Genomic DNA, 27,092 nt, shown 5'->3' with positions numbered 1-27,092 from the left:
GTTGGAGGGAATAACAGACGGACCTGGGCCTTCGTCGGGTGTTGGCCCATTTGCTATTTTCGGTCCGAAGGAGTACCAGGGGAGGCAAAAAGGGAAAGGGAGAGGAAAGTTTCTCAGCCGCCAAAAAGCCCATGTAGCGTCTAATGATCCGAGAATACTAGGAACGACGTTACTTCAAAACATTGTTCCTCATAATAGTATGACAAATTACATCCACACAGCGAATCGTACTACGTCTAGTTTAGTTCGGACATCCAATCCTTTGAGTGAGACATACAGAACACACTTTGGTATAGCAACCGATTTTCGGTTTGTCGTGACCTCATCAGGAGAGCGGCTTGAGCTCCCGATCATTTTATACAATGGAGGCCAACCCTTTTTTAAAGATCATCTAAATTAGTATCCATTTCACTCCGAAACAATCTGACGTACTCTCACAACCAATTGTATCGTCCTTTACGCAATAGTCACTCGTCACCCTACTATCGCGAAACTCCATCTCTTCAGCTCCTAAGGATACGAGAGAATTTGGTTCGTAATATTCTTTCTCACCCAATTCCGTAATGTCCTCTTTGCGGGCTGCTTCGACGCTCGCTTGCATTTCGCAACCATCAATGCCACTCCCTCAAGACTTACATAAATGGCAGACGCTCGCCGATAGATCAAGCCACTCCACTTCATTGGTGGCTTCCCCTAATCAAAGCTGTTCCCGAATCTCCAATCACTTGTGTATTTTTTTTTTAACAAGTGTGAAATCCTGAGTCAACTTCATTCCCTCGGCAGCACTATATCCCACCTATTAAGCTTCTCAAGTACCGATAGAAGATTCTTTCCTTGTAGAATACGTGATAACATGCCTCCTCTTGAGATTCACCATGATCCAGGACATGTTCCCTATTTGGTGAGTAACTCGGTTCATTTTTGTTCTCCCATTGCTATCCTAGAAGCTTGACAAGAGCCGCACCTTGTTCAAATCCTCTTGACCTTACGATCTCTCCCCGCTCTCAAAAGATTGGATAGATCACAAGCTTTTCCCGAATCGTCCACCCACTAGAGGGATCCCGGTCTGATACCATTTGTTGCGGGTCGACAGTTTCTTGATCGTGGGCCTATGCTTGGTGATCCAACGGTATGGCGAATCACATCCTCACACCAGATCGTACCATGCCCAATTTAGCTTGGGCATCCAATCCCTCAAGTGAGACATATAAAGTGCTTCAATGTAACAACCAATTTTGGCTTGCCATGACAACATCAGCTCCCATCTAGTTCATGCATAGGAGGGCAATCCCTCCTTTAAAAATTCTATAAGGTGGTTTTCATTCCACTCCATGGACTCTAAGCACAAACACCCTAACGCAAACTCCAACAAATCAGCTGTAGCTTCCCTTCTACATCGGTCACTTTTCATTCCACTCCACGAACTCTGAGCACAAACACCCTAACGCAAACTCCAACAAATCAGCTGTAGCTTCCCTTCTACATCTGTCACTTTTCATCCCGATGTCACGAAACTCTATTCAGCTCACAAGGGCACGGGAGAATTCGGTCCGTGACAAAAGGACAAACTTTAAAGAGATACGAATGATTTTGAGCCGTCATATTTGTTAGGTCTTATGAAAGGTTTACATGCTCAGAACATTCATATCACCTGTGTGTAAAAATCTGCCCGTATGTTTCTTCCGATGTTCGGCATTCGTAGCCAGGAAACAAACGAGGGAAGTCAACATCGTTGTTCCGTGAAAAATGCAGTCACTGAATTCCAGTTCCATTTTTGCATTAGCCAAAATCGAATGGAGACGCAGAAGGGATCGCGTCGAGAGTGTGCAAAAACACACGCACGCTCTGGCCCAGAAAGAGCGAGCTCGTTGCCCTTGGGCCGACGCAGGACGAGCCCGTCTTGATTGGCACATCTTCCGTCGACCCATATATACGCTTGATTTCACCCTGGCGAAGCAAGTTAGGGTTCCTTTCTTAGCTCCTCACCTCGTCGCCGGAACTGGGGTCGAACGCCGCTTCGTGTTCGAGCTCGAGTTTCGCGAATCGCGAGACGTGGGCGATCGGTTCTGGTTTTGGTCTTTCTTGTTTCTTGTGGGGCGCTCTTTCGGTTTTCTTTTGCCCGTTCGAATTGAATGTTGTCGTGGGTTGAGTCCTTTGAGTCGGAGATACACAGGGTTTGGCTCCAAGAATCGAGTCAACAGTCGGCGCCGATCAATGGCGACCGGTCTGCCGCGTGGAGCCGACATGAATCTCGCCGGTTGAAGATCCCTGAAACTCGAAAACTCTCGTCGTTTCATGACACAATTAGCCGGCGACATTTCAGTGAATATTTCCTCCATCATCGTCCCTTTTATTTCTCTTTGATTTCTTGATTCGAACAAAAAAATTATCGGGGGGCACTCTCAGACACGGGTGTGTGGTGAAATCTCGGTAACGAGACGAAACGACGACACACCTTTTGCGTGGTGCCGAGAGAGAGAGAGCTACTTCGACACGATGGGAGGCAAGCCTGAGATGAGAAGCTTCCTCACCTCAGCCATGGCTTCCTCCAAATTCGAAGTAGCAATATGATCCACACATCTCATCTCTTTTCTCCTTTCTCTTTAGTACACTCGCCATGCGAACACACTTCTCGATCGGATTCTGAACAGACCCACTTCTTTCTTCGCCTGATCTTTTTCGTTTTCGTTTGGAAAAGGAATTGCGTTCGGCACAATCTGATCTCTGTTCAAGAGGGGTGGATTTGTACTCTAGTTTTCTCGAATAAGCTTTTCGAAATTCAGAGTGCCTTTTTGTCGAGTTCGTTTCTTGCCTCGCAGAGGTGTTGAAGCCTGCACGCACCAAATGTGAGTTAAGGAGTGGCATGAACACGTGAGGGCAGGACCATTTTTCCACGTTGTTGATGGAAAGAAGACGCCCAAGTTCGCTTGATGCTATATACTGTCCATCCGATTCTGAATGGAGACCGAAGTCTAACAACTATCATTGTTATCATCTGAACTTTGATCCAATATTCGATATTAATTTTTCATTTGTTCAACTTGAATTTTGATCCTGAAAATGTTTAATATAATTCCTATACTATGCGAAAATGTTTAGAAGTTAAGTGATCGCATTGAAGAGTGGACTAAAATTATACAAGTTCATTGTGACTAAAGTTCAGGATTAGATTAAACAAATTCAAAGTTTAGAAAAAATGTTACTCATTGGATCCAAGTTTAGGTTCATTTGTGCCATATTTGTGTCATTTTCTCCATATATTGGTACTGTCTAGTCTCCCTAAGTTATCCAATGATTCATCCCTTCACTATAATAATAAGGATCGATGAATTATGTCCTCTTGACTAAACGATTTCAATTATTGATGAGAATAAATAAGAAATCGGATGAATGATTAAGTAAACTCAAGATTAATAAGGAATAAAAAACCAGGGTTTTCGTTAAGGTGGAGCCGACAACTGTTTCCCTCCATGAGCCGGTTGATACTGTCAAGTTAACAATCATGATCCATGGATTTTGGAAAGAATGGCATCTTCGAGGATATATTGATATATCGTGTAAGAATCTAGAATTGTGGAAGCACCATTTGAATAAGGCTGCAGAACTTCTCTTCTTACAAGATTAAAGACCTTTGGCTGCGTTTGATAGTCAAGATAAAAATAAGAATATGACAAATTATACTTATCATATATTTAGCTCCTGCACGGGACAGGACAAAGTGGGATATAAAAGGAATATAGCTCGAATAAAATTATCCTATGAGGAGGTGGGATAAAAGTCGGTAGAATTTCTTATGTTTATGCCATAAAAGCTATTTTTTCTAAAATAACAAACTTCTCATGTAATAAACTAAAATAACAATTAAACATGAATCATATATTTATTTTTTTTGGGTAAAGTATATGAATCATATTTGAATTCTAATGTTAAAAAGAAAACGAAACATGAAAAGTAATTTTTTTTTATTTATTCCTATGTGTTTTTATAAATTTTAGTTTCTTTCCACGTTATAATCTATATTTTGTGCATGTATACACACACTTCATATCCTTATCATTACATATTTTAGGTATGGTCATATAGTTTATTATTTAATAAAGTTTTTATTAAGAAATAATGTAATGAAATAAAAATAATGAAAAAAGAGATGAAAATAAAAAGAAGTAAATAAAAATGAAGTAAAAGAACCCAGATTTTAAGTAAATAAATTAAAACTTGGAAATAATTTTTCTAATTCTTGAAGGATGTGGGCCAATGAAATTTTTAAACAAAATAAACCAAGAAACCTCCATCTCATTCTTATATGTATCTTTGGTTCATGTTAAAGTTTCACCACTCATTTGAAGATTTTTAGTTCATCTTAAAACTCTACGAAAACGGCGAGAGAGTAAAAACTTCTTCTCATTCGTAGGTTTCTGATTCATGTCAAAAGTCTATGAACAAAGAAAAAGAGTCAAAAGTCATTCTCTTCCGTAGTTTTGTGCTTCATGTTGAAATTTAACAAAAGTAACGAGAGAGGCTAAACTTTTTCTAGTTGCAAATGTGAATGATCATATTTTCTCTCTCTTACTAGAGTTGACAGTGAATTATAAAGAGGTTATTATAGTCTCCATTTGTGCATTTTCGAGTTCATTTACATTTATATGTATGAATATCAAATAATGAACATGACATGATATGAACATAACTCGCTTTATTACTGTGATTCACCAAGAATATGGTAAAATTTCTAGATTTCATATCTTATCCTATCTAATTCTATCCTAATTAGAAATTCAGATGATCAAACGCAACTTTAGATGCCGTAGATAATGCTTAGTTTTCGCCCTTTCATGTCTAGCCAAAAGCTGATCTTTGCTTAAGGAATCGGTCGACTTCCCTCGAGTCTTTCTTGGTGCATATTTCGTGAGGCAAAAAGTCAACGAATTTGAGGCAATTCTTGTGGTGATGAAGGGACCTCCGCTTTCCATTATTTCGGGCCAACGTTGTTTTCCTATTCTCTACCTCCAATAATGTACATGCACATCGATTTGTTAAAGCACCAAGACCACAAGATCCACAGAAATTGGATGCCGACCCAAGATTAAAGAACACCCTTCTTTCTATTGGTGCAAAAGTCAACTTGATCGATTACTTTAAGGGCCCGATACATTGGTCATTAGAACATCAATACAAAGAAATTGTCAAAAACATTTGATGATGCATCGAGTGCGGCAGGACCCATCTTTGCTGGCGCATGAGCTCACCGGCATTGTCGACCAAAATTTGCGTCATTTTAGGAGGTTGTCCCTAACATTTCAAAGGTTATCACTTGAGACATTCCAATTTATTAGATGCAATCCATCTAACAATTGCAAAATCCAACAATATTGGAGATCCTCTTTTTCGTCCTCGCAATCACATCCTTGGTTAGATGCCCTATGAATCTCTCTAACCAAAGATTAGATTTTGATTCTGGGTCCTTGATCTTGACAAATTCCCAGCAGAATCGATGTTGTTCCTTTATGTCCCTGTGGAGAGGGACCAACCGACAAAACTAACTTTTACGCTGCACGTACCAACCAAGCAAAAGAGTGGACACGCATTGACAGCGGACGACACATCAAGCCACAAAAGCGAAGCACAAACACAACCGTGCCTGAGCGAGAACATCATGGTTCCTAGTTGCTACATCGAGTTAACCTTTTGAAACTCATGCACTTGCAATCATAACCTTCTCCTGTAATTAACTTTCACGGAGAGGGTTCTTGCAGGGGAAACGAAAGGGAGCTAATCTTACAGTGAAATGTCCACGGAAGGGTCGTGTACGTCTCAGGTACAGTCGCTGTTCACAAGCGGTCATGTACGATTCGGTAACGTAACTAGCCTGAGACACGGCGCGTGAATTGATCTGCGACAACTTCTAAGCAGCGAATACATCTAAATAGCGACGGATACCATATTGTTTGACTTTACGTGCCAAGATCCTGCTATGGTCCCCTCATGTGCCCCTTCAACTGGATCTTGGGGTACTCTTAAAATAAGAACCTCTAAAGAAAACACTGAATTATTGAACCTAGGGCATGCTTTGAGCTCTCTGGGAGCCACATTCTTATAAGAAAACTATTTGTGCCAACATGCGTTGGGTGTTTAAAAATCCATGATTAAGTTGGTCGCTGGACTATAAAAAGCAAGTGGGAGCATAAGGAAAAGAAACAAGTATTCATTTTTGAGATGGGAATCTGCATATCCTCTGTATCTTCTGAGATTCATGATACTGAAGATGTCCAAGAAAATGCAGTGCTCATTGTCGAGACCGATGATAAAACCAAGAGAAATGGATCTGTCCATTCAAGAACTGGAAGCAAAGGGTTGAACCAAGATGCTGCTATACTCTATCAGGTTTGTCGAGATCTGAACATGATTGAATCAACTTGAGATCGTTTTTGTTAGGCAGGTCTGATGAAATGAGCGTTTAGCAATTTTGCTTGTGATGACTTCTCATTCTTTGTTTCGTTCAATTCATCAGAATTGCAATAGAAAATGATGAGCTTGATGCAAGTTTCAGGTCCAACTTACACAGTTAACTTATAACAGTATGGTGAAAATAACATGAGCGACCCATTCCATATATTTTCTTTGACATGGATGTACTCTGCTCTCTCTTCAGGGATATGGAAAAGATGATGGAACCTTTTGTGGAGTTTTCGACGGTCATGGGAAGAACGGTCACCTGGTGAGCAAGTTAGTGCGGAACCATTTGCCACTGCTCGTGCTAAACCAGAGAAACTCTTTGGCTAACGCAAAAGTCACGGCGGTGCATGATGACTGTGACCAAGGATCGATGCCGAGCAAGAACTTCCAGGCATGGAGAGATTCATGTATCAGTGCCTTCAAGGTGATGGACAAGGAGATCAAGCTTCAGGAGGGATTGGACTGCTCCACCAGTGGAAGCACAGCTGTTGTTGTCATAAGACAGGTATTTTGCTCCTCAAATTATCAGGAACCGCAAAAGTTTTCATCGGTCAGTCCATTCTAACATCATTGATAAGAACAGCCCTTTGGTATTGGGCTAATGGTTGGAAAATTAATCACAGGGTGAGGATCTTGTTATAGCCAACCTCGGCGACTCGAGAGCAGTGCTAGGGACTCTCACGGAAGACGGACTTCGTACTCTTCAATTGACTACCGACTTGAAGCCTAATGTTCCCAGTAAGCGTAGCATAATCATCCTACTCCTATTTGGATCCAACCATCTTTTGATTGTTTGTATGTTCTTAGGCCTTAAGTTCTTTACCGAGGACCTCTTATCTACTTGTATTGAGCTCTTCCACTTTTAAGCCCTATGTTATTCATGCATCTTGATGGTTTTGGTACTTATGTTCGGTTGGGGGTGTATTTGCAGGTGAAGCCGACCGAATAAGGAAGTGCAATGGCCGGGTTTTAGCTCTGAAGGAAGAACCGCACATCCGGCGGGTGTGGCTACCCCATGAGGACATGCCTGGCCTCGCCATGTCCCGTGCTTTCGGTGACTACTTGCTTAAAAACCACGGCATAATCGCCATTCCTGACATCTCTTATCACCGCATAACTCCAAAAGACCAATTCATTGTCCTTGCGACAGACGGGGTAAGAAAATTTGGTCTCAGTGAAATCCAAAAGCAATAGTCAATAGGCGCTATCAGATCTGGTGATCAGCACATGCACTACCTAAGCAGGATAGCCCCAGTCATGGAAACTTTTGTCGGTCCACCTTTTAATAATTTCCAAACGCTCTTATGCAGGTGTGGGATGTGCTCGATAACAATGAAGTTGCAACGGTGGTCGGGTCGGCGAAAGACGAGGAAGATGCAGCGAAAGCACTGGTTGAAGCAGCTATTGCTTCATGGAAGAAGAAATTCCCTTCTTCAAAAGTTGATGATTGCAGTGTTGCCTGCCTCTTCTTGCATAAAAGGCAAAGGACAGATTAGCTCTGGTGCACTGCCAATGGGGTGTTCCAAGTTTGCTCTGGTGCACATATTATGCCATTGATGCAACCGCTGCTTCAATGATTCCAACCCCGCACACGTTGCTTGGACAAAGGCATAGAGAAGAAGTACAAGCCAAATGGAAACAATGGACATTGCTGAGAACTGGTATCGAAATGAAACTTCGGATCTTTTTTTTCAGTCCAAGAAAGTTCGGAGTTAGCTTGTCGAACAATTTGAAAACATATTCCGAGGGGAAGGGTTTGTCAATTGGACTCCATTGAGGGGGATTGTCTCGCCTGTACGCAGCTCATGTTTCTCACAAACGTTATCGGATTGTTAATCACCATCATTTGTGCTAGCTTTACACCATGCTGCAATGAAAGTATGTTTCCGTGCTCTTTTGCGTCAAATCTATACGTGCTCCAGGATGAATAAATTGTTCTCAACAACCTTTAAATATCAACTAGGATTACCAGGAATATAAAGACGGGTTTTCTAGAAAAATAGCCCATTACCTAACATGCAAAAGAGGTCAACCTATTCTTAGAATTAAGAGTGATCAGTTCCAAAATGGGTAAATTTCCAAAATGGGTAAATTTTAGACACGAAACCTGAAACCTACATTGTCATAACTAATTCTCAATTTTTAAAACCTGAAACTTACTCTGCTTTTACGAAACCGGTTCTAGAGCCTACTCTATTTTTCCAATCCGGTTTCGGGATCTACCCGAGAACCCCTTTTTTTCCCTTTTTCTGATTTCATTTTTTACAGTGAAATAATGTGAGTAACTAAACAACCCAAAGTAAAAATGACCAATATAAATCTCTATCCGCCAAACACACAGTCACATACGACTATAAACGATAAAAAAGTATAATTATAAACAATAAAAAGTTAAAACACATAACATAAAATATAAATTATGAAACTCCATTCCCCGTTCATTCAAATAAATTTTTAAACTCCATTCTCCATTCATCCATAAAATTATTGCCCTAAAGAAGAGAGAGAGAGAGAGAGAGAGAGAGAGAGAGAGAGAGAGAGGTAACAAAGAATGAAGAAGAAACAAATGAGACAAGACAAAATCAGACTTAACTTAGAGAAATTATGTTATATTTACTATAATTAAGAACCGCTTCCAAAATCGGTGCGATTCTTGGGTGGGTCTTCACTTGGAACCTAAAACCGAACCTATTCAAACCAATTTCAAATTTTTTTAACCGAAAACCGGACCTTTTCTTTTGGGCGGTTTAGTCCGGTTCCCGGTTCTACCCGATCCGGTTGCACACTCCTAGTTAGAACCATACCCCCTCTTAATCTAGAGTAACAACTGATCGACAAGAATAAGGAAAACAGGAGTACTTGAATAGAAGGGATCTTCCGGAGCATATATCTCGACCACACTACAAGACAAAAGGAATTGCTGGCCTTTCCATAATGCCTGCCATTGAAATCGCAATGCTGCTAAGCGTCAGATATACCGACCGCGCAAAATCATAAGGAGAGGAGACGCATTGCAGAGTAGTTAAGCTTCAGAGGTTTGCTGATGAGGCAAATCGGGAACAAGAAACAATACTTGCTTGATGTCCTCTCTTTCCTTTCACAAACCAAAAAGATGGCCTATAATAGGACTTCACATACGGATCAACATGACCATTTACGACCAAAAAAGGGTCACCACAGACTTGTGCTAAAATTACTGCAGAACCACCCACTGAAGCCGGGATGCTGTGCTCCCCTTCAGAGAACAAGAATAATCTGAGCCTCTCCAACACTATGTGCTATATTTTCGCCTCAAGAATGTTTGCAAAACTTGTTAGAATGTTGCTATGCACAAATTGAGACAACCATGGGAAAATAACGTTCTCTTTTTTTTTCTTTCTTTTTTTCACGAACAGTATCCACTTCCATCTTCTGGGTCATAGAATGTCTTCGTAAGAAACAGGTACTCTCATTCTTTCCTTCACGGATTGTCGTTTCTCCTCACCAGCCGATTGCTGATCGACATTTTGTAACTCAGGCATCGTTGAGAAACCATCTGGAGTGGTCGCAGAACTCCCGTCAGGAGATGCTTTTATAGAACCATCAGAATTTGCCTCTTTCTGTTGCCCTTGTTGAATGTTGTGTGGCTTGAATTGCTTCTGCATATGATAAAGAACATAGACCAACTTACTCGCAATTGGGAACGAAAAGACTTCCCGAATTGACCTAGCCTATAAATCATCATTGCAGAATAAGGAAAGCATGCAACCCAAAAGATGGTAATCAGGCATCACAGATGAAAACGATGCAGATCCAAAACTCTGGAAGACCTCTGGCCCGTAATATCATTAATGCTGCTAAAGATAGTGCTTGTCAGCTTACTAGAAGTTAATCTCCTGGGATAGTTTCTGTGCTAGGAGCCAACCAATCATGTTTGTTCTATGTCCGAACCGATAAAGGACAAAGGAAAACAGAAACAGAAACAGTAAAAGAAAAAGAAGAAATCTGCTATAGGAAAACCAATATTTTCCAATCATTTTTGGTCTTTGAGCAATATTTTCCATCAGATGCTCCAAGAGAATTATTAGGAAAAGAACAAAAGGTTCATGAAGATAGAATCATTTTCGTAAAAGATCAATCTCCGCTGCGAAATAAAGCAGTACTAAAGTTATGTAAACCTTTCAGATAATACAACACCAGCAAACCCTAAGATAACTAACCAAGCCACTGAACTCTCAACAAGAAGCCACGGATGATCTAAGGTAATATCACAGTTACCATTTTAATGGGAGGTAATTGGAGGCCTAAATTCATGTCTTGATATGATTAACAATGTGAGTAGTGCAAATGTGTTTGCATCCACTTGAAAGAGGATAAAAATATTTTAAGTTGTCTGCAAATAATCACTAAATGACTTAAAAGAGGAAATCAAATACACACCTCAAATTCTCTTGCTCTTTTCATTATCTCTCTGTAAGCATTTGGTTCTCGTGCTTTAATGATACTCCACAATACACCCCCACCTGTTCGCTGCCGTTTACCATCAGCAGTCATCTGACCCCCACAAGCCTGAATAGCATCTACCTGAAATACTGAAATGTGAGTGCTAAGGCAGGATAAGGTACTTAAAAAATCATAAGGTGTTTAATTTGGAAGGTCCGAGAGAAAGCAATGAGAAACTTCTGGCAAAAGAGTTGGAGATTTTCTAAACAAGCTGCCATCAACACTACCAAAAATATCTATGCACTGCTAACTGAAGAGAATGTCCATCCAACTGTACTAAAAGTATAAAATCCAAAACAAGCATTAAAAATCAATCCAACTTCCATGGACAAGATACAGTTTTCTTATCCTACTTCCAGGGATTCTCTCCACCCTGCAAACTCAGAAACTTCGACCCCTCAAAATCCTGTCTCCTAGGAGCAGATACAAATCATTTTATTCTGGCTATATGTATACACATAGAGCAGCTTTTTTCCAATTAAAGCACATCCCAGGTTTTTATTAATGAAACTCCATCACTCCTTCAAAATACATGGTCCAATATACTTTCCCTCAGAACCTTACACCGGTCCTATCCAATTGTTCACTCATAAGCAACCAAAATTATATACCGCGCCTATAAATCCCAATGGTACTTCAACGGATACATAATGAACACAGCAGAAAGGCTACTAACCTCTTTGATGAGATCGCTCAATGCAGACACTCCCAGACAACCGACAGCAGTATACACCATGTATGATTTCTTCTCTTTCAGTCTCCTACAGGTATCGAGCACGAACCTGGAAAGAGTACAAAGCAGAAATGACCGCATTGCCATGAGTGATGGCTGCGAGAACAAATCTCAAGCACAAATTTCTTGTGATCATCTGCATTTATCAAATGAACAAAAAAAGGAACATCACATTTTCCCTCCACTCCACGGTTTATCATTTCATGTAATGCTAAGACCAAAGCACGACTCTGTAAATAACATGGTAAAAGCTAAGACCCCTATACTCAAAAGGGACACACAAAACGCGCCCGCACACCACAGGCACGCGCAAAACATCAGAAGCCCTTCACTACATTACGAATCAAATGGTGAAGCCTAATTTTATCTCGCCTCCAGACAAGAAGAAGAATCCGAGCGACAAATGGACTCTTTTTATATCGAACGAGAAGCTGCAAGGTCCAAGGCAGAATCGGAAAGTGACCTGTTGATGTCGGTGAAGTTAGAGCCAGCCCCAGGAGCAACCCTTTTCCTCTTCCTGTTCTTCTTCTTGTTTGCCCTACGCCTGCGATTTTTACTCTGCTCATCTTGCCTCGAAACCTCGCCATCCCCACCCACGACAGGTTGCGCCGGATCGTTCTCCGTGTTCTGATGATCCACAAGCTCGCCCTCCTCCACGTCGACCATCTCGACGTCATCGTTGTCGAAGTTATCATCTTCGTAGATGGCGTCCAGTACGCTCTCTCCCTCCATCACCAAAAGGCGGAACTCGACAAGCTCTGTCTCTGTCCCTCCCTCTCTATCGAGCGAGCTTCACCGATACTCGCACCAACAGGAAAGAGCGGCGGTTTTAGTGTGCATCGGCGACGATTCTAGTTTACGTTCGCCAGCTTTGCCGAGGGATTTCTGTAATCTCTCTCTAGGTTTTCAGAAAATCGGCTTGTTTACGAAGCTTCTCCTTTTTAAAAGTTCTCTAAAACCCCAAAAGGAAAAATATAAGGATAAACCTTTATCAATCCCTTTTTTTTTTCCTTTATCAACCCTTTAGATTTGCTATTTGAGTATCACTTCGCATCCTCACGTTTATTATATTTGCGAAATTTATTTACGAAAATGCCAAAATTTTTTTCCAAAATACTCATGCCCAAGACACGAATTTCTCAAATCTATCCAAACTCTAAAGCACCCTTTAAAAAAAAAAAAAGAATAGAGAGAGCATTACTGTAGTCGATGACAAAGCCTTCTCGCTCGTCGTCGTTCACCGCAAGCCTTAGAGCGATCGCCTACCGCCATCTCACTACAAGGCCTTCTCTCTTTCTCTAGCCTAGGTCAAGTCGCGCCATGGTCGGCATGGCGGAGGTCCAAGTGATTAGGTTGTCCGGATCCTTGGGTTTACGTATGATCGTTTCTTGGAGATTTTTATTTTTAAACATTAGCTATAGAGGTGGATGGGTAGATCAAGCTTGAAGATGGGATCTATTCATATGGATCTTTCCCATTTATTTATAAGCAAGTACCGAACATTCTTCGTGAATACTTGAGTGAGTATAGCAAAGCGAGGCAAGCAAATAAGATTGACCTTCGATGAAAATTGAGCTTAGCTAGCACTACTAGTGATGATACAAAGTCACACCCAACACCTATTTGAAAATTAGATGCAATAACCATATTACAAAAGTTATAATTATAACTATCCATTCATTTGTTACGTGCTTTGAACATCGTAGCATACTACACTTGCATAGTTATTCACTCAAGATAGAACTTATGTCAACTCATAACATAATTTTCATATTTAACTATAAAAACGTCGAATTTTTCATAAATTTGTAAGAATGACGAAATGTAAATGTCCATTCATGTCTTATAATTCGTACCTAATATTAGTAATCGAAGAGAAGTTGTTAGCCTTGCCTTTTCTAATTTTGACAGGGAAATAATGGCCATAATCCTATGCTCTCCACACCACTGTTGAGTCCGTAGGCTCGAGAAACATCGGCGCCGAATTCAACGGTCCCGATTCGTCTCCAACGCGACCGGCAACTCAGACTCTGAGATTTCCGCCCTCAGAAAGGCGGCCTTGGAATCCCGACGACGGTCGGTCAACCCATTGGACTTTCACTCTCCGAGTCTCAGAGCCTGCTTCGCTGTCGAGACGACGCGTATAAATACCACCAGAGTGGTTGAACTTCCCGGCTCCAACTACACAGCGAAACTGAGAGCTCGTCGCATCCGTCGCTAGTTTCTTCTCGCGAGGATCGAGGTTCTCTTTCCGTCTGTCGTCTTCGTAGCTCCGTCTTCGTCAATCTTGCAGCTCCCAGTCGGATATTCTGCAATTCTCGTGCTGATCGTCGGAAATGGCCGCGAAAGGAGACGGGGCGGAGGATTACGTGCCGAAGACGAACAAAGCCTCTTCCGAGGATGACAAGAGGTGGCTGTTTGTACTGTTTTTTGGTAGATTTTGTGGAGAGAGGGACTCGGTTACCGTTGACTGTGCTTGAGCTGAACTCTATTTCGATTCTAGGAGGAAGAAGATGGTGCCTGGAGGCCTGATGAAAGCTGTGGTGAGACCTGGAGGGGGTGAATCTACGCCTTCTGATGGTGATCAGGTTAGTTCGTATACGAGCTGCCGTTTGATTGCATGTGCTCCGGTTGCATTTCCCTTTCCGGTCTGGCATTTGATTGCCTTAGCTGGTGTGGTGCGCATAGCTGAAACTGGATGAATTTGACTTTGACAATTGCGGCATGCGCAGTTGCTTTAAAATGGGAATTACCAAAGTACAAATGGAACTCCCCAGTGAGTCGCTGTGCGGCTAATCCTGATGTTAGATAGCTGGGTATTCATTGTGGTCAGCTGAGGTTGGATGAAGCCTACATTCGATTTACATGATAAAATGAGGATTTGGACTTGATTTAGATTCGTGTATACCAAGTAGTACGCTTACATTCAAATAATCGTAGTGAATAGTATGTCCTCTTGTCGCGAGAACAAATTGTAATGAGCACTTGCTATTTCTCTCATTTGACGAAAAAAAGGTGAATATTTAACTGCTTTCCAAACTCGACTATGAAACAAAGATGACTATGGAAGAGGCACTGCTTCTTGAAAGTCAATTAGAACACATTAATACGGTACCTGCAGCCACTAACCTATACTGTTATCGTTAGTTGGTCAAAGGCCCTACTAATTTCTACTTAAGAAAGTATTAGTAGATGATCTACTTAAAAAGAAGAAGAAAAAAGTTCATAAAGGTTGCAATTGACTCTTTCTTCAAAGAAATTGTAGCAAAAATTTATGTATCCTAGTAGTTTGGAGAATGTAACCTCGTGTTGTTCCCAGAGAAAATATCTCTGACGAAGTTATTTGAAACCATACAAGTTCAAGTGGAGCAGACAGTAGTCAATAGGAATCAGAGCTTTTGCAGCGGTGAAGATTACTGAAGGAATATGGTTGAGTTAAGAACTAAGGCATGTTGATGCTATGATACTTGCGAAAGATGATGCCATGCTGTGTTTGAGGCTTTTAGTCTGGTTGCTTTCAGAACACGTGCCAAAGGTTGTTGTGCTTTGGAATCTGTTCTCATTATGTTATTATTGGGAGTCAAATGTTTTCAGGTCATCTATCATTGCACCGTTAGAACACTGGAGGGAGTGGTTGTTCAATCTAGCAAATCAGAATTTGGAGGTTTGTTGATTGTATACTTCACTTGGACAATAGCATCTCCTTTTCTTTTTCTTTTTTTTGAGTTTCCTCCTATAGAATTAGGAAATATCTTGTACTTACAAAAGATAGGTCCTATGCATGTAGGTTGATTTGTTTCAATTGGCTGCTTGGATTTCAGTTATTGTCTCTGCAGCTTCTAAAAACATCTGACCATACCTACTTCTGTTGAGATCTTCAATGATAGCTCACATGACTGAAAGTAACAGGGGTTATCTTCTTGGCTTAGAATTTATGTCAGCGACTCCTAGGTTGACTATTGACTCAAAGCTGCCTTTTGTAAGTTTCATGTGATGGGCATTTATATGAAAACTTATTTGCTTTCAGGGAAGGGTATCCCGGTGAGACATGTTCTGGGAAAAAGCAAGATGATATTGGGATTGCTAGAAGGAATCCCTACAATGTTGAAGGGTGAAGTGGCAATGGTACAATGCTTCCTTTTTCTATAAGGTTCTGTTGTCATCTTACATGAAGTTGAATTTTGCTGAATTTTTTCAACCCCCATCTCTTTCCCAAACATAAGGAGGCCAAAGATACGAGATACGGAAAATTGAAAACGAGACTATTAGTGTTGTCATCTCTAGAGGCTATAGATGAATCAGCTGCCAAAGTTTCAGATACTTCTCTATTAGAAAGAAGCAATTGAGACAATTCTTGGCTTGGAATTTTCCTATGTTGATAATTAGGTTGGAGATGGTTTGAAAGGAAAGTGTCTGCGGAGGTGGTGCTTTGAGATATTGCCATAACTTTTCAATTAAAATAAACACAACAGTTAATTTGATGCTATGATTTTTTTTTTTTTTTTGCAGTTCAAAATTAAGCCACAGCTGCACTATGGTGAAGATGATTGTCCCATACAAGTTTCTAGCAGCTTCCCAAAGGATGATGAACTTCATTTTGAGATTGAAATGATAGATTTCTTCAAGGCCAAGGCAAGCAAACGCTTTATGTTTGCTAGGATCACAGATGTTGATTACTTATTTTATACATGGGCATGGTGACAAGAAGTAGCTCCAAAATATTACGATGAAACAAATCTAATTGTTATGGCTTGCAGTTTTCTGTGGAAACTTCTATTTGGCTTTATTTTTAAGTGTTCTAAAATGATGGGTAACTTCATTATAGGGAGAGATGAGATGAAGGGAAAAAAGACTAACAAAGAAAGTTCCGCATTGGTTGTTGATTTCTCAGATAATATAACAAGAGAACCCTTATTTTGGATGCGTTTTTCCACAGTGCAAATAATCTGTCATATTGAAGAATTATTCTTGTCATCGCCTCATGTTAATTCTGGACCTTCATCGTCCTTTCTTTGCTGTCAGTAACTGCGAATGCTTGTGTGGATGGATAAATAAATATGTAAGTCGAGACGGCATTTGCTCTTGTGCGCTTGCGTGTTTGGGTCTGGGGTGGTTGCTTTAGTGTACATGTATTTACATGTTCATCTTAGCGAAGTGTGGCCTCTCTTAAGCTATTTCAATGGCACTACTTAATTATTGATCATCAGAATTGTCTTGTTCTATTTTCAGGTCATAACTGATGACTTGGGGGTTGTGAAGAAGGTACGAAGAACCATGAGAAGGTCCATGTTGTTGTTCAAATAAGCGAATTTCAAATGAAAAAACTATACGGATGCTTTAATCTTGTAGAGTTGAATATGAAGTCGAGCATTTAATTTACTGGGATACTTGTGGTGGGGGTGGGGGGGGGTGAAATTTTATTTACTGAGTGGTTTCTTTCTCTCTTTCATATGTATATAAAACCGAGGGTAAACAACAATGCTGATATCCAGCCAAATTGTGGATAACAAAAACTGTTTAGTGCAAAAAAAGAGAAAAAAGTTAAAAAACAAAGAGAACTGTTTTCTGCACCGGAAACCAAAACTTCAGTGGCTGCAGCTATACATTTGTATTGTTCTCTCGTTGTTGCAGAAACTTCTCTCTTTGTTTCTCAGAAAGGGTATCCTACCGAGTAATCTTGTTTTATCTTTCAAATGTGTATAAGGTTAAACAGCAGATAGGCATATCAGTTATTTCAGAACCTTCTCCTATTTTCACTATCCTGGAAAGGTGGGACTCAAAACTCGACCAATGTGCTTTTGTTACTAATACCATGCCATCTATTCAAGATATGAACTTGGCTTAGTCGTCCATTAAAAATTTTTGGACAAGACATTGCATCTTCATCTGCAAAGCAATGACACACTTAAAATGTTAGAGACTCTGGATATGTCTATAAAAACATGATCCATGACTGCATTGCAGTATAAGCATCTTATTGAATATGGCTGGCTAGGATCAATACTGCTGTTATCAATTTCTTTACTATAGAATTATATGATGGATACTGTCTACAAAATGATGATCTTTCGTTGTCTTCACAGGTAATTGATGAAGGGCAAGGTTGGGAATCACCAAGAGAACCATATGAAGTAAAAGTTCGGTAATGGTTTTACATGAAGGACTTTTTAGTATGCTAAATTTCAGAATGATTAGGGTGGTATTTTGACGACGCTTTTGAATCCAGGATATCTGCAAAAACAGGTGATGGAAAACTGATCCTTTCACCTGAGCAAAAAGAACCATACTTCTTCACTTTTGGAAAGTCTGAGGTTGGTTTTGTGCAATTGATGAACCTCTATACTTTGGCATGTTTTGGTTGCTTGCTGTTGTAATATGTTCCTTACAGATTTGTTATAAAAGATCTCTACCTTAGCCATCGTATACATTTCGAACAAGATTGTTTACGTCGTGCGATAGAACAAAGATATAACTAATCATGCACTAATTTTATGCTCCTGTTAGGCTTCAAAGTATGTTTTTCTCTGCTTCATCTCCTCATGCTTTGTATAGTCACTATTCTGTTTACTTCATATGCAGGTACCAAAAGGCCTTGAGATGGGCATAGGAACAATGGCTAGGGGAGAGAAGGCAGTAATATATGTCACCTCTCAGTACCTGTCTGACTCTCCACTCTTGCATCTAGAAGAAGGTACTGAAGAAGTTCATTTTGAAGTAGAACTTGTCCACTTCATCCAGGTAATATTTCCTCCAGCGTGAGTCATAGTTCATTCATGCTTGCGTACTGCTAAATGTATAAGCTCTTGGACTGGTGATAAAAAGATTCTTAGGCGGTAATTCTCTTCTATTGTAACTAGTTTACGTGCATTGCACTGCACGTATGTTGCCCTTAACGTGAAGGGAGGGTTTCTAAATTAGTCAGCACTTCTGGTACTTGGAGTATATCTGTCCACACAATCTGCATGCGTGCATTAAGTCTACTGTAATCATCTAACTTATGCTATCCATTTGCTCCTTTGGTGCCTTTGAGATTACTTCTCATTTTTTCCTTTGAAATCAGCATGGTTCACTCTTTGCTCCGGTCAGCTGTCTGCTGATATATTTTGCATCATCAATGTGTCATTTGCGGCATAACTTGGAAATTTTGAAATCATGTCTGATTAAACGGATAGTTTAGTGGAGTAGCTGTGGCCAAAAGTGTCATGATTTATCGTGGTCAATTTATTGATGCAGTGGGATTTCATGTTTAGTTATGAATCTAGACAGGTAAGGATATGCTTATATGTAATTCTCTAACTCCATTGACAGGTAAGGGACATGCTTGGAGATGGACGTCTAATGAAACGCCGGATTCACGATGGAAGAGGTCTGTTTTAACAATGTTTCCTCCTGAAAGTTATACATATAAATTTATAGACTGATAGAATTACAACACTGAAAATTATGATGGACATGTCGAGGGATAAGTAAAGTAAGAAAGCTATTGAGGTTTCATCAAGTTCTCTTGTGCAAATGCTAGTTCTATTTACTTGTCTCTTTTGCATTTTACTCTGTCTCCTCTATTTTTATGCCCTTCTACGTACATTCATATGGCTTTACTAATCCTAACCTATATTTGTCACCCCAAACATTCCTATCTAATTCAGCGTATACATTTAGGTGAATTTCCTATGGATTGCCCTCTCCATGACAGCCGACTGCAAGTCCATTACAAAGGGATGCTGCTTAATGAAGAGAAAACAGTTTTTTATGATACTAGAGTCGATAATGATGGTCAGCCGTTGGAGTTCAGCTCTGGAGAAGGCCTTGTGAGTTATTTGTTGTATCCAAAAATTGGTTGTCGGTTAAACGATCATAGGGCTTAAGTCTGGAATAACATCTCAGTGTGTCACCATAATGTAGTTGGCAGGCTTTTTTATTCTAAAAATTGCAGTGATGTTAATCTTGATAGGTTCCTGAAGGATTTGAAATGTGTGTCCGCTTGATGCTGCCTGGAGAAGTTGCTCTGGTCACATGTCCCCCTGATTATGCCTATGACAAATTTCCAAGGTTCACTTTCCAAATTAAGTAAACCAATCTCAACTTGCTTTATGTCAGATATCTGACTGGTGCTATTAATAGGCAATCTCTTGACTCTACTCATCTCAGTAATCTCTCTCTCTCTCTGACTGCTACTGTTAACTGCTCTTTGTTTTTCCATCTGATTAGGCCAGCTAATGTTCCTGAAGGTGCTCATGTCATATGGGAAATTGAGCTTCTCGGTTTTGAAATGCCACAGGTAATTTGCATATCATCTTTGGAATCATATAGGTCAATTCTATATCTGTTGCTGTGAGATTTGGCAATCTATCTTCCCTATAAAAAGATACCACCATTTTGGTTGAATTTCTTTATCTGGGTGTGAAATGTTGGATACAGCTGTATATGTCATCACTAGATTTGCTAGAAAACTATTAACAGATCAACTAAGAACTTGAAAAAGGTGCTGGCTGCTAGTTGTTTTAGGAGCCTTCCTGTTGCAGAGAAGATTGAATGCTAAAAAGATGCGAGCAAATTGTATATCTACCTGTAATGTAAGAATCTCATGATTGTAGGTGTTTGCAGATGTTCTTCTAATTCCGTACACTTTGTTGTGAGATTTTGATGTGATCTTCATCTAGCTTACCTTGGAAAAAATGCAAATGCTTACTTTCGACAAACTTGGAAGCATCTAGGTTGTTATTGTGGACATGACTTTTCAAAGGTATGTGCATGGGCAATAGGGGTTGACGTCCCTCCCTCATCAAAGGAAAGGGCTTATGTCAGAGTTTTTTTAGCATGAATAGAGTTCTTTTTGAGTTATTTCCATCTCATAATGATGTCGCGGAAAAAGTTGCTAAATGGGAACCCCTTTACCAGCCCCTAATCAATATAAACATGTAAACATGGAATCCTGAGGACCAGTGCAGGCCCCTCTTCTTTGCTCTGAATAGTTTTACTTGTACTATTCTATTGTCTTTATTGCAGGACTGGACAGGTTTGAACTTCAGAAGTATAATGGATGAAGCAGAGAAGATCAGAAGCACGGTATGGCATTTTTCTTATTGGCATGTGCTGCCTAGGAAATCTCTTTTGCATAAGTTTCAAGGTGAAATAAGCTAGATAGAGTTCAGCAAGAATACATAAGAACTTTTTCTTTATATCCCGTTGTATCGTCAAGACTTTGTGTATACTCTTGGGTAAACATTTAAGTTTTCAAGCTTGTACTGGGCAGGAAGAATACATCACTACCACGTGATTAATCATAGGCTGATCTGCTATTACTTTCTGCAGTGAAAAGATACAATGACGCAAATGCATTTATATGTTGATGTAAATCTGCAAAGATATATGCATTTAGTATGCACATGGAAAGTCCTGTATGTATATGCACATATAAGTTAGCATGTTTTCGTTAGATGCATTCATTCATATGAGGACAATGCCCATCCGGAATGGATGGGTAAGGTCCCTAACAGTTTGGGAGTTGGAATCGGTTGCTGTCCATGTAGTTGTGCATTTTCTTGCAGAATATTTTGGAGTTTTCTACGGTAGATCTGCTGTATACTTTGGAGTGCATATGTTACTAACCCAATATATTTACAATTTGACAAATACAAATAAAAATATCCTAAATTAAGTTTACAGGGGTTTTTTAATCCTTATGCTTAATTGTCCACCAGTTGTCTTGGGAAAATATTCTGACGCATGGTAATAGAATTTAAAATCCATAGAAATTAAGTAAAACAGGCAGTTGAAATTTTGGAAAGTATGCAACACAGGTCCCACAATGGCTCACAGTTTGGGAATAGTTTGGGCACCTTAGCAGTTGTAGCTTTGAGATGGTTATTCATTCAAAACATTTTGTGCATAAGGATTTATCTGGTATGAAACTTCTTTTAGAAAAATTGCACCACAAGTCCTAAACCTTATGTATAGAATGCAATGCAGTCTAAAACTTTTATCCAAAAGTGCAATTAAGGACGCCATGTAGGCAATTTTCAAGTGATATGTTGACAATTGTACGTAATTATCAATAGGACTTGATTGGACTTTTTGTAAAAGATTTAGGACTTAATTGGTCCAATTGAAAGGTTTAGGACTTGATTGCATTCCGGACACAAGGTTTACAACTTCCGGAGCACTTTCCTCAACTTGTTTTTTGTCGGATTTGTTTTGTCATATGTCCTCATAAATTACCCCACATACTTTGGAGTCAGCTCTTTTGTCCAAGAGAGTATGTGAACGAGTACATACTGCCCTTTAACATGTAGAGTGTAGCTGCTTTCCTTCATGCTATTCCTTATTGCATGTTTTCTCCTCAATGAGGACTTAAGGGAGTATGCGGACAAGTACATACTGTCCTTTAACATAAATGGCTGCTTTCCTTCATGCTATTCCTTATTGCATGTTTTTCTTCAATGAGGACTTATGTTTAAACTTCTCAATTCTGATATGTTCCTTCTACTCTTGTTGCTTAAACTTTTTCAGGGGAACAGGCTCTTTAAAGAAGGAAAATTTGAGCTTGCTAAGGCCAAGTATGAGAAGGTGCCTGGCCATTACTCGCAACTTGCAAGTCCTTGGGATATTTCCTGTTGTCTCCTTCATTTGGAAGAAAATGAATGCTGTGATAGATATACATCCACTGAAAACGTATCACTGTAGCAATATTAGGAGTTTCTCCCTGACTGCCCCTTGACTCAGTGGCTTGTTTTTTGTAATCAGAAATCAAGTTGCCCTGAAACATGGGAGTTCTTTCCTTGCAAATTTTACTGTCCTATGTGAAATACGTATGACGTAGTATTTGGAAGCCTTCTAATCATCAGATTGGGGCGCTGGTGTGATAAATTGGGATCCCATCAACATTAAGAAATTTAAGTAGATTAGAATGCTGGAAATCTGTGACATATGTAGGAGTGAGATAGATTTTTCAAATAGAATACCAATCACTATTCACTTTATTTGAGCTGTACTATGTTGCAGGTAATTCGTGAATTTAATCATGTCAACCCCCAAGATGATGAGGAAGGGAAAGAGTTTGTGAACACAAGGGTGAGTATTTGATATAGTTTTCTGCCCAACAATGGTAGCATTTGAAAGGAACATTCTTTGTTTGCATTCCATCGACATTGTCTCCCTCTCACTGGTTATAGATCTCTCTATGACACATTTTTTACCACCCGTTCTTGAATGAGATGTTATAATCAAGCTTTTATTATTGTTAACATGCAGAATCTCCTGCATCTCAATGTTGCGGCTTGTTATCTGAAAATGGGTGAGTCCAGAAAGTCTATCGAGGCGTGCAACAAGGTGACTGTTAATTCATGCATCCTGTACACTTCATATTTCTGTCATAGAAATGAAGAGATGTTTTTCTATTTTTTATTTGAGCATGTCCTAGCATAGTTGGGATCGTCAAAACTTTATTTCCTAGAATTAAATCCTTGAGCTTCGCTGTTTTGCATGCTTAACTGTGTTTAAATTTTACCTGGTAAATCTTGTTTTCTGCTTCTATTCTTTTCTCCTACCTGTATTGACAAAGAGAATTTTTTATTGTGTTGCTTGTTGTAAGATGTTTTCAGTCTTTTCACAAGCTAAACGTAGCTGGTGTGTATTCTGCTGTTCTATATTCGGCGATGAAGATTCATAGAAAAAAATATGCTAATAAACGTTACAGATCAGTCAAGAGAAAGAAACTTACAAGGCCGTAGTTGCCCGTGGTACCTGTGTCGCCATTTTCCATTTAAGATTATGAAATAGGTGTAACTGGACCCACTTTTTAAAAATATTTGTCTGATTAGACCTTTAAGATCCATAATGCATAAGCAAATATATGAACATAACTGTTGGATTAATAAGCATTAAAAAGGCAGCTTACTTGATTCCGTGCTCCAGCTGTCTTGTTTATGCACTCTTTGGAGTCCTCACCTTGTCTGGCCTTTGATTCGATGGTTTCGGAGATCATTGAGGTCAAGTGCCTGGGGATTGAAACTAAATCAGTATCTTGGAAGCTGTGAATGGATTGATGTCAGATAGAGAGCACAGCTCATAGTATGATTTTTGGCTTACCTTTTTTATGAGTGTTTTCTGTTTTGCATCCCTTTAAGGAAGTACGTTTACGCCTGGGTTAGTTCCCCGAGTTTTGTTGCTGAGGAAATGCTGTCGTCCAAACTTTGTAAATGTTACCATGGAATTGTAGGTGAAGGTTTAGAGAGGGTAAAGGTTTGTAGAGAGGGTAAAGCTTATGGAAGATACAGAACTGGGTACGCTGTTGCTGCTTGCTGGGGTGGACTATAGTAGCTTGCTCACGTTTCAAAAACTGTCAATGGCAAATCTAGCCTAATTGATTGTTATCTTCATTGCATTATGTCGTCACTTAATTCTGAAAGTCCACCGAGGTTATTTAGCTGTCTCTTGGTCTGTGAAGAGAAGTTGATACTGCAAACTGAGATAATATGGCCGAGCCAAATCTACTCATTGAAGTTGCGGGTTATGAGGGCATGTTTTGCGTTTGACATTGTGATTGAATAACCAGTCAGAAAACTTTTGGCAATTGCTCGGCTAAAGTATCACTCCTCAGTCCGCACTTCCTGTGGATGTATGTTTTAGATAACTTGTTACGTTTGATTTGTTTGATGTCAAGAGCTTAGTACTTGCTCCCCGCAGGTCTTGGATGCAAACCCTGTGCATGTCAAGGCTTTGTACCGCCGGGGAATGGCCTATATGTCAGCTGGAGATTTCAACGAAGCTAGAGCTGATTTTAAAGCAGTAAGCAATTGCTTTAGTCTGCAGGTTTTGGTGCGTGTGTGTGTATGGCTGACAAATTCTTTTGGATGTGGCCAGATGACAACTATCGACAAGTCATCCGAACCCGACGCAACTGCAGCTCTTCTGAAGCTGAAACAAAAGGAGCAGGTCAGTCTGAGTAGCTCTTGGTTCTTGTATCTTTTGCGAAGGAAAACGCTTTTCGGGGGTGATGAATGAACCCTGCACCATAACAAGCAGGAACTAGAGAGGAAGGCCCGGAAACAATTCAAAGGGCTCTTTGATAAGAAGCCAGGAGAGATTGCCGATGCCAGAACTGAAGGTGCAGAAGAACACGAGGGTGTTGTCGAAACTCAGACAAGTGATGGCGAAGAAGAACCGGGTGCAGACAAGGCACGGGAGATGCATGAATCTGGAGATGCATCTCCCAGAACGAGCTGGTTTTCCCACTTCTGGCCCACCGGTGGAAGGTTATTTACTGCTCTCGGCTTAGAAAGATGCTCCATACTGTAAGTTCCATCAGAACCCCTATAGTGTGTCCCTCCTCCCCTCCTTGAATGCGGGGACGAGTTTCAGTTTTACGTCAGCCTCGAGGGAAATATCTCGCGTCAGGCTTAGTCTCGGAGTGAACGTTACTCATAATCATACGTTACTCATAATCATTCTACTGCATATTCCCTGAATTGTTGCTCTAAACCGTGAGAGATGAAAATGAGCAGATTGTTTTATTTTATTTATTTGTTTGTTTGTTTTTTCCATTTATTTGTTTGTTTGGAAAATGCAAGTTTGAGCTTCCTTATATCCTTATAGCCAATTGGAGAAAAAGTCCATGCTTTTTCCACTCTCTAGTTTAAACGTTGCTTGTGTTTTTGACTATGCTATTCCTTATGTGGCCACCACTTCCATTACGATTGGTCCATATTTTTGTTTGGTCTACTTCTTTTTATTTGTTTTTTTTTTCCTTTTTTGTGCTTATGGTTCCCACTTTCCCTCTTCTTCTTTCTTTCCAAGCCTTTTTTTTTTTTCTAGTCAAATATTTCCAAGCTTTGAAGTCTTATTTCTCACCTCTTGCAAATCTTCTCTATGCCATTCGCATCTTTCCACGCCCATTGCTTGCGGGACCACTTTGTACAGTTGTAATAGAAGTGGATCTTACAAGGGCTAATACAGTCAAAACACCAAAAAAATATATATATCTAAGCCAAAGGAGGAGTGAAAAAAAATGCAACCCTAGTAATACCTTCTGACATAAGTACCTTTCAAGTTGTCAGATTTATATCACTAAAGTTTCATAATAATTCATGCACCGGAAAAGGTTAAGCGTGTGGTTACCAAAATAACCTATTGTCCAAAAAATTTTAAAACTATTGTGCATTTATCAATTTAATTTTAAACTTTTTAATTTTATTAATTGAATCCTAAATATTTTTACGTTTTGCTAATTGAGTTTATCCGTTAATTTTGATCAAAAACTATCGACGTGAGCGTTGGTGGTACGGTCATGGATAAATTTTAATAATATTTGAATTTTATTTTGTTAATATTAAATTAAAATTAAAGATAAACCGGTCAATGACGATCGTATCACGTAGAACGGTCGATGTTTACGTCAACGATTTTCGATCAATTAGCAAAACATAAAAAAATTTTGATTTAAAACTTTTTGGACAATTTTCTACGTTTAGCAGTGCAAAGTCGTTGAACTTTTAAATAAGCTATCCTTCTAAATTCAATTTTTCCTATGGGTTGATTACGTAAAACCATTGCTTTTGGTTGAGCATTCTGACCTTGGGTTAATTATTGACAATGTTTGGACGCCACCGCAATGATTGGATGGATGAAAGAAGAAAGCTAGAACTCCAAAGGGTGATAAAATATTACTCAAGGAATTCCAGACAAATACAGAATGGGAAACGAGTTCACAGTCACAATCATAGCCACAATGATTATAGCCTGAACCGCGCCATAATCCAAACAAGCAGTAGAAGCGTCATTATACGAGTGACTGACTGATAAATGACTCAAAGTTAAACCCCGAAGCTCAAAGATAACATGAAACCTGTAGCTGAAAACAGCAAATTACAAGCAAAATTACAATAAAAACGAAAAAAGTGTAAAAAAAAAAGTCATAAACCTATAATATTTATACAAATTCAGTCCTAAACTTTTACATTTATGTCAATTGAGTCATAAATCTTTTACATTTATGCTAATTGAGTTACTCCAACCAATTTTAACTGAAAATTGTTGATGTGGATGTTGATTATTCTGCGTGGCACGACTGACAACCGACATCCACGTCGGTGATTTTTGGTCAAAATTAGTTGAATTGACTTAATTGACACAAATGTAAAAGATTTAAGACTGAATTGATATCAACGCAGATCGAATTGGCACCAATAAAAAAATTTAAGACTAAATTGACATCAATGCAAAATATTTAAAACTAAATTACCATAAAAAAAAATTAAGACTGAATTAACACCACTACAATAGATTTAAGACTTTTTTGATACTTTTTCCCAATAAAAACACAAAACCAAACTCGAAACACGGTTGAAGTCAACACTCAACGAAAAGTTTTAGCGCAAGTCAAAGTTCAATGTATCGGAATTTCATATATTGCAAGTTCCCTTAGTAC

At 39.5% G+C, this 27,092-nt stretch overlaps 3 protein-coding genes and 1 long non-coding RNA gene across 7 annotated transcripts; 2 read left to right on the top strand and 2 right to left on the bottom strand.

Annotated features, from left to right (window-relative positions):
- Positions 1-2,108: 2,108 nt before the first annotated feature.
- On the bottom strand, positions 2,109-2,804 carry LOC125314717. Its single transcript, XR_007198147.1, has 2 exons — positions 2,630-2,804; positions 2,109-2,595 (listed from the first exon to the last, which is right to left on the bottom strand). It is a non-coding gene; the product is annotated as an uncharacterized LOC125314717 (long non-coding RNA).
- Positions 2,805-6,112: 3,308 nt separating this feature from the next.
- On the top strand, positions 6,113-8,138 carry LOC115741075 (probable protein phosphatase 2C 72). 2 transcript variants are annotated; one of them, XM_048277616.1, is made up of 6 exons: positions 6,113-6,381; positions 6,650-6,958; positions 7,077-7,191; positions 7,385-7,608; positions 7,764-7,980; positions 8,022-8,138. In XM_048277616.1, the coding sequence occupies exons 1-5, from the start codon at positions 6,214-6,216 to the stop codon at positions 7,947-7,949; spliced, it is 1,002 nt and encodes a 333-aa protein (XP_048133573.1). In that variant the 5' UTR covers positions 6,113-6,213; the 3' UTR covers positions 7,950-7,980; positions 8,022-8,138. The 2 variants fall into 2 exon arrangements, with proteins under 2 accessions (XP_048133573.1, XP_030530645.1); XM_030674785.2 differs by having other exon boundaries at positions 6,116-6,381; positions 7,764-8,114.
- Positions 8,139-9,438: 1,300 nt separating this feature from the next.
- On the bottom strand, positions 9,439-12,621 carry LOC115741120. The gene is made up of 4 exons (XM_030674845.2): positions 12,132-12,621; positions 11,612-11,717; positions 10,873-11,016; positions 9,439-10,091 (listed from the first exon to the last, which is right to left on the bottom strand). Exons 1-4 carry the CDS (start codon positions 12,398-12,400, stop codon positions 9,870-9,872), a joined length of 741 nt encoding a protein of 246 aa, XP_030530705.1. The 5' UTR covers positions 12,401-12,621; the 3' UTR covers positions 9,439-9,869.
- Positions 12,622-13,635: 1,014 nt separating this feature from the next.
- On the top strand, positions 13,636-25,200 carry LOC115741109 (peptidyl-prolyl cis-trans isomerase PASTICCINO1). Of its 3 annotated transcripts, none has more exons than XM_030674827.2 (20): positions 13,636-14,078; positions 14,172-14,256; positions 15,263-15,332; positions 15,696-15,793; positions 16,178-16,300; positions 16,898-16,930; positions 17,752-17,810; positions 17,895-17,979; positions 18,248-18,406; positions 18,977-19,034; positions 19,328-19,476; positions 19,620-19,717; positions 19,877-19,946; positions 20,675-20,734; positions 22,178-22,238; positions 22,674-22,738; positions 22,919-22,996; positions 24,353-24,454; positions 24,530-24,601; positions 24,692-25,200. In XM_030674827.2, exons 1-20 carry the CDS (start codon positions 14,005-14,007, stop codon positions 24,962-24,964), a joined length of 1,872 nt encoding a protein of 623 aa, XP_030530687.1. In that variant the 5' UTR covers positions 13,636-14,004; the 3' UTR covers positions 24,965-25,200. The 3 variants fall into 3 exon arrangements, with proteins under 3 accessions (XP_030530687.1, XP_048134289.1, XP_030530688.1); XM_048278332.1 differs by lacking the exon at positions 13,636-14,078 and adding an exon at positions 15,145-15,203; XM_030674828.2 differs by lacking the exons at positions 13,636-14,078; positions 14,172-14,256 and adding an exon at positions 15,456-15,619 and having other exon boundaries at positions 15,279-15,332.
- Positions 25,201-27,092: the final 1,892 nt, after the last annotated feature.

Source organism: Rhodamnia argentea, chromosome 4 (assembly GCF_020921035.1).
Source record: "Rhodamnia argentea isolate NSW1041297 chromosome 4, ASM2092103v1, whole genome shotgun sequence".
NCBI classification, from domain to species: Eukaryota; Viridiplantae; Streptophyta; class Magnoliopsida; order Myrtales; family Myrtaceae; genus Rhodamnia; species Rhodamnia argentea.
Note: the sequence above shows the minus strand (reverse complement) of the source record. Positions and strands in the feature narration are given on the sequence as shown.

Coding starts and splice junctions, on each gene's coding strand:
- LOC115741120 (XM_030674845.2), bottom strand. CDS start 12,400: ATGGAGGGAGAGAGCGTACTGGACGCCATCTACGAAGATGATAACTTC. Junction 11,718..12,131: donor AACTTCACCGACATCAACAG/GTCACTTTCCGA, acceptor TACTCTTTCCAG/GTTCGTGCTCGATACCTGTA. Junction 10,092..10,872: donor AAAGAGCAAGAGAATTTGAG/GTGTGTATTTGA, acceptor TATCATATGCAG/AAGCAATTCAAGCCACACAA.
- LOC115741109 (XM_030674827.2), top strand. CDS start 14,005: ATGGCCGCGAAAGGAGACGGGGCGGAGGATTACGTGCCGAAGACGAAC. Junction 18,407..18,976: donor AACTTGTCCACTTCATCCAG/GTAATATTTCCT, acceptor CTCCATTGACAG/GTAAGGGACATGCTTGGAGA. Junction 20,735..22,177: donor CAGAGAAGATCAGAAGCACG/GTATGGCATTTT, acceptor AAACTTTTTCAG/GGGAACAGGCTCTTTAAAGA.
- LOC115741075 (XM_048277616.1), top strand. CDS start 6,214: ATGGGAATCTGCATATCCTCTGTATCTTCTGAGATTCATGATACTGAA. Junction 6,959..7,076: donor CTGTTGTTGTCATAAGACAG/GTATTTTGCTCC, acceptor AATTAATCACAG/GGTGAGGATCTTGTTATAGC. Junction 7,609..7,763: donor TTGTCCTTGCGACAGACGGG/GTAAGAAAATTT, acceptor GCTCTTATGCAG/GTGTGGGATGTGCTCGATAA.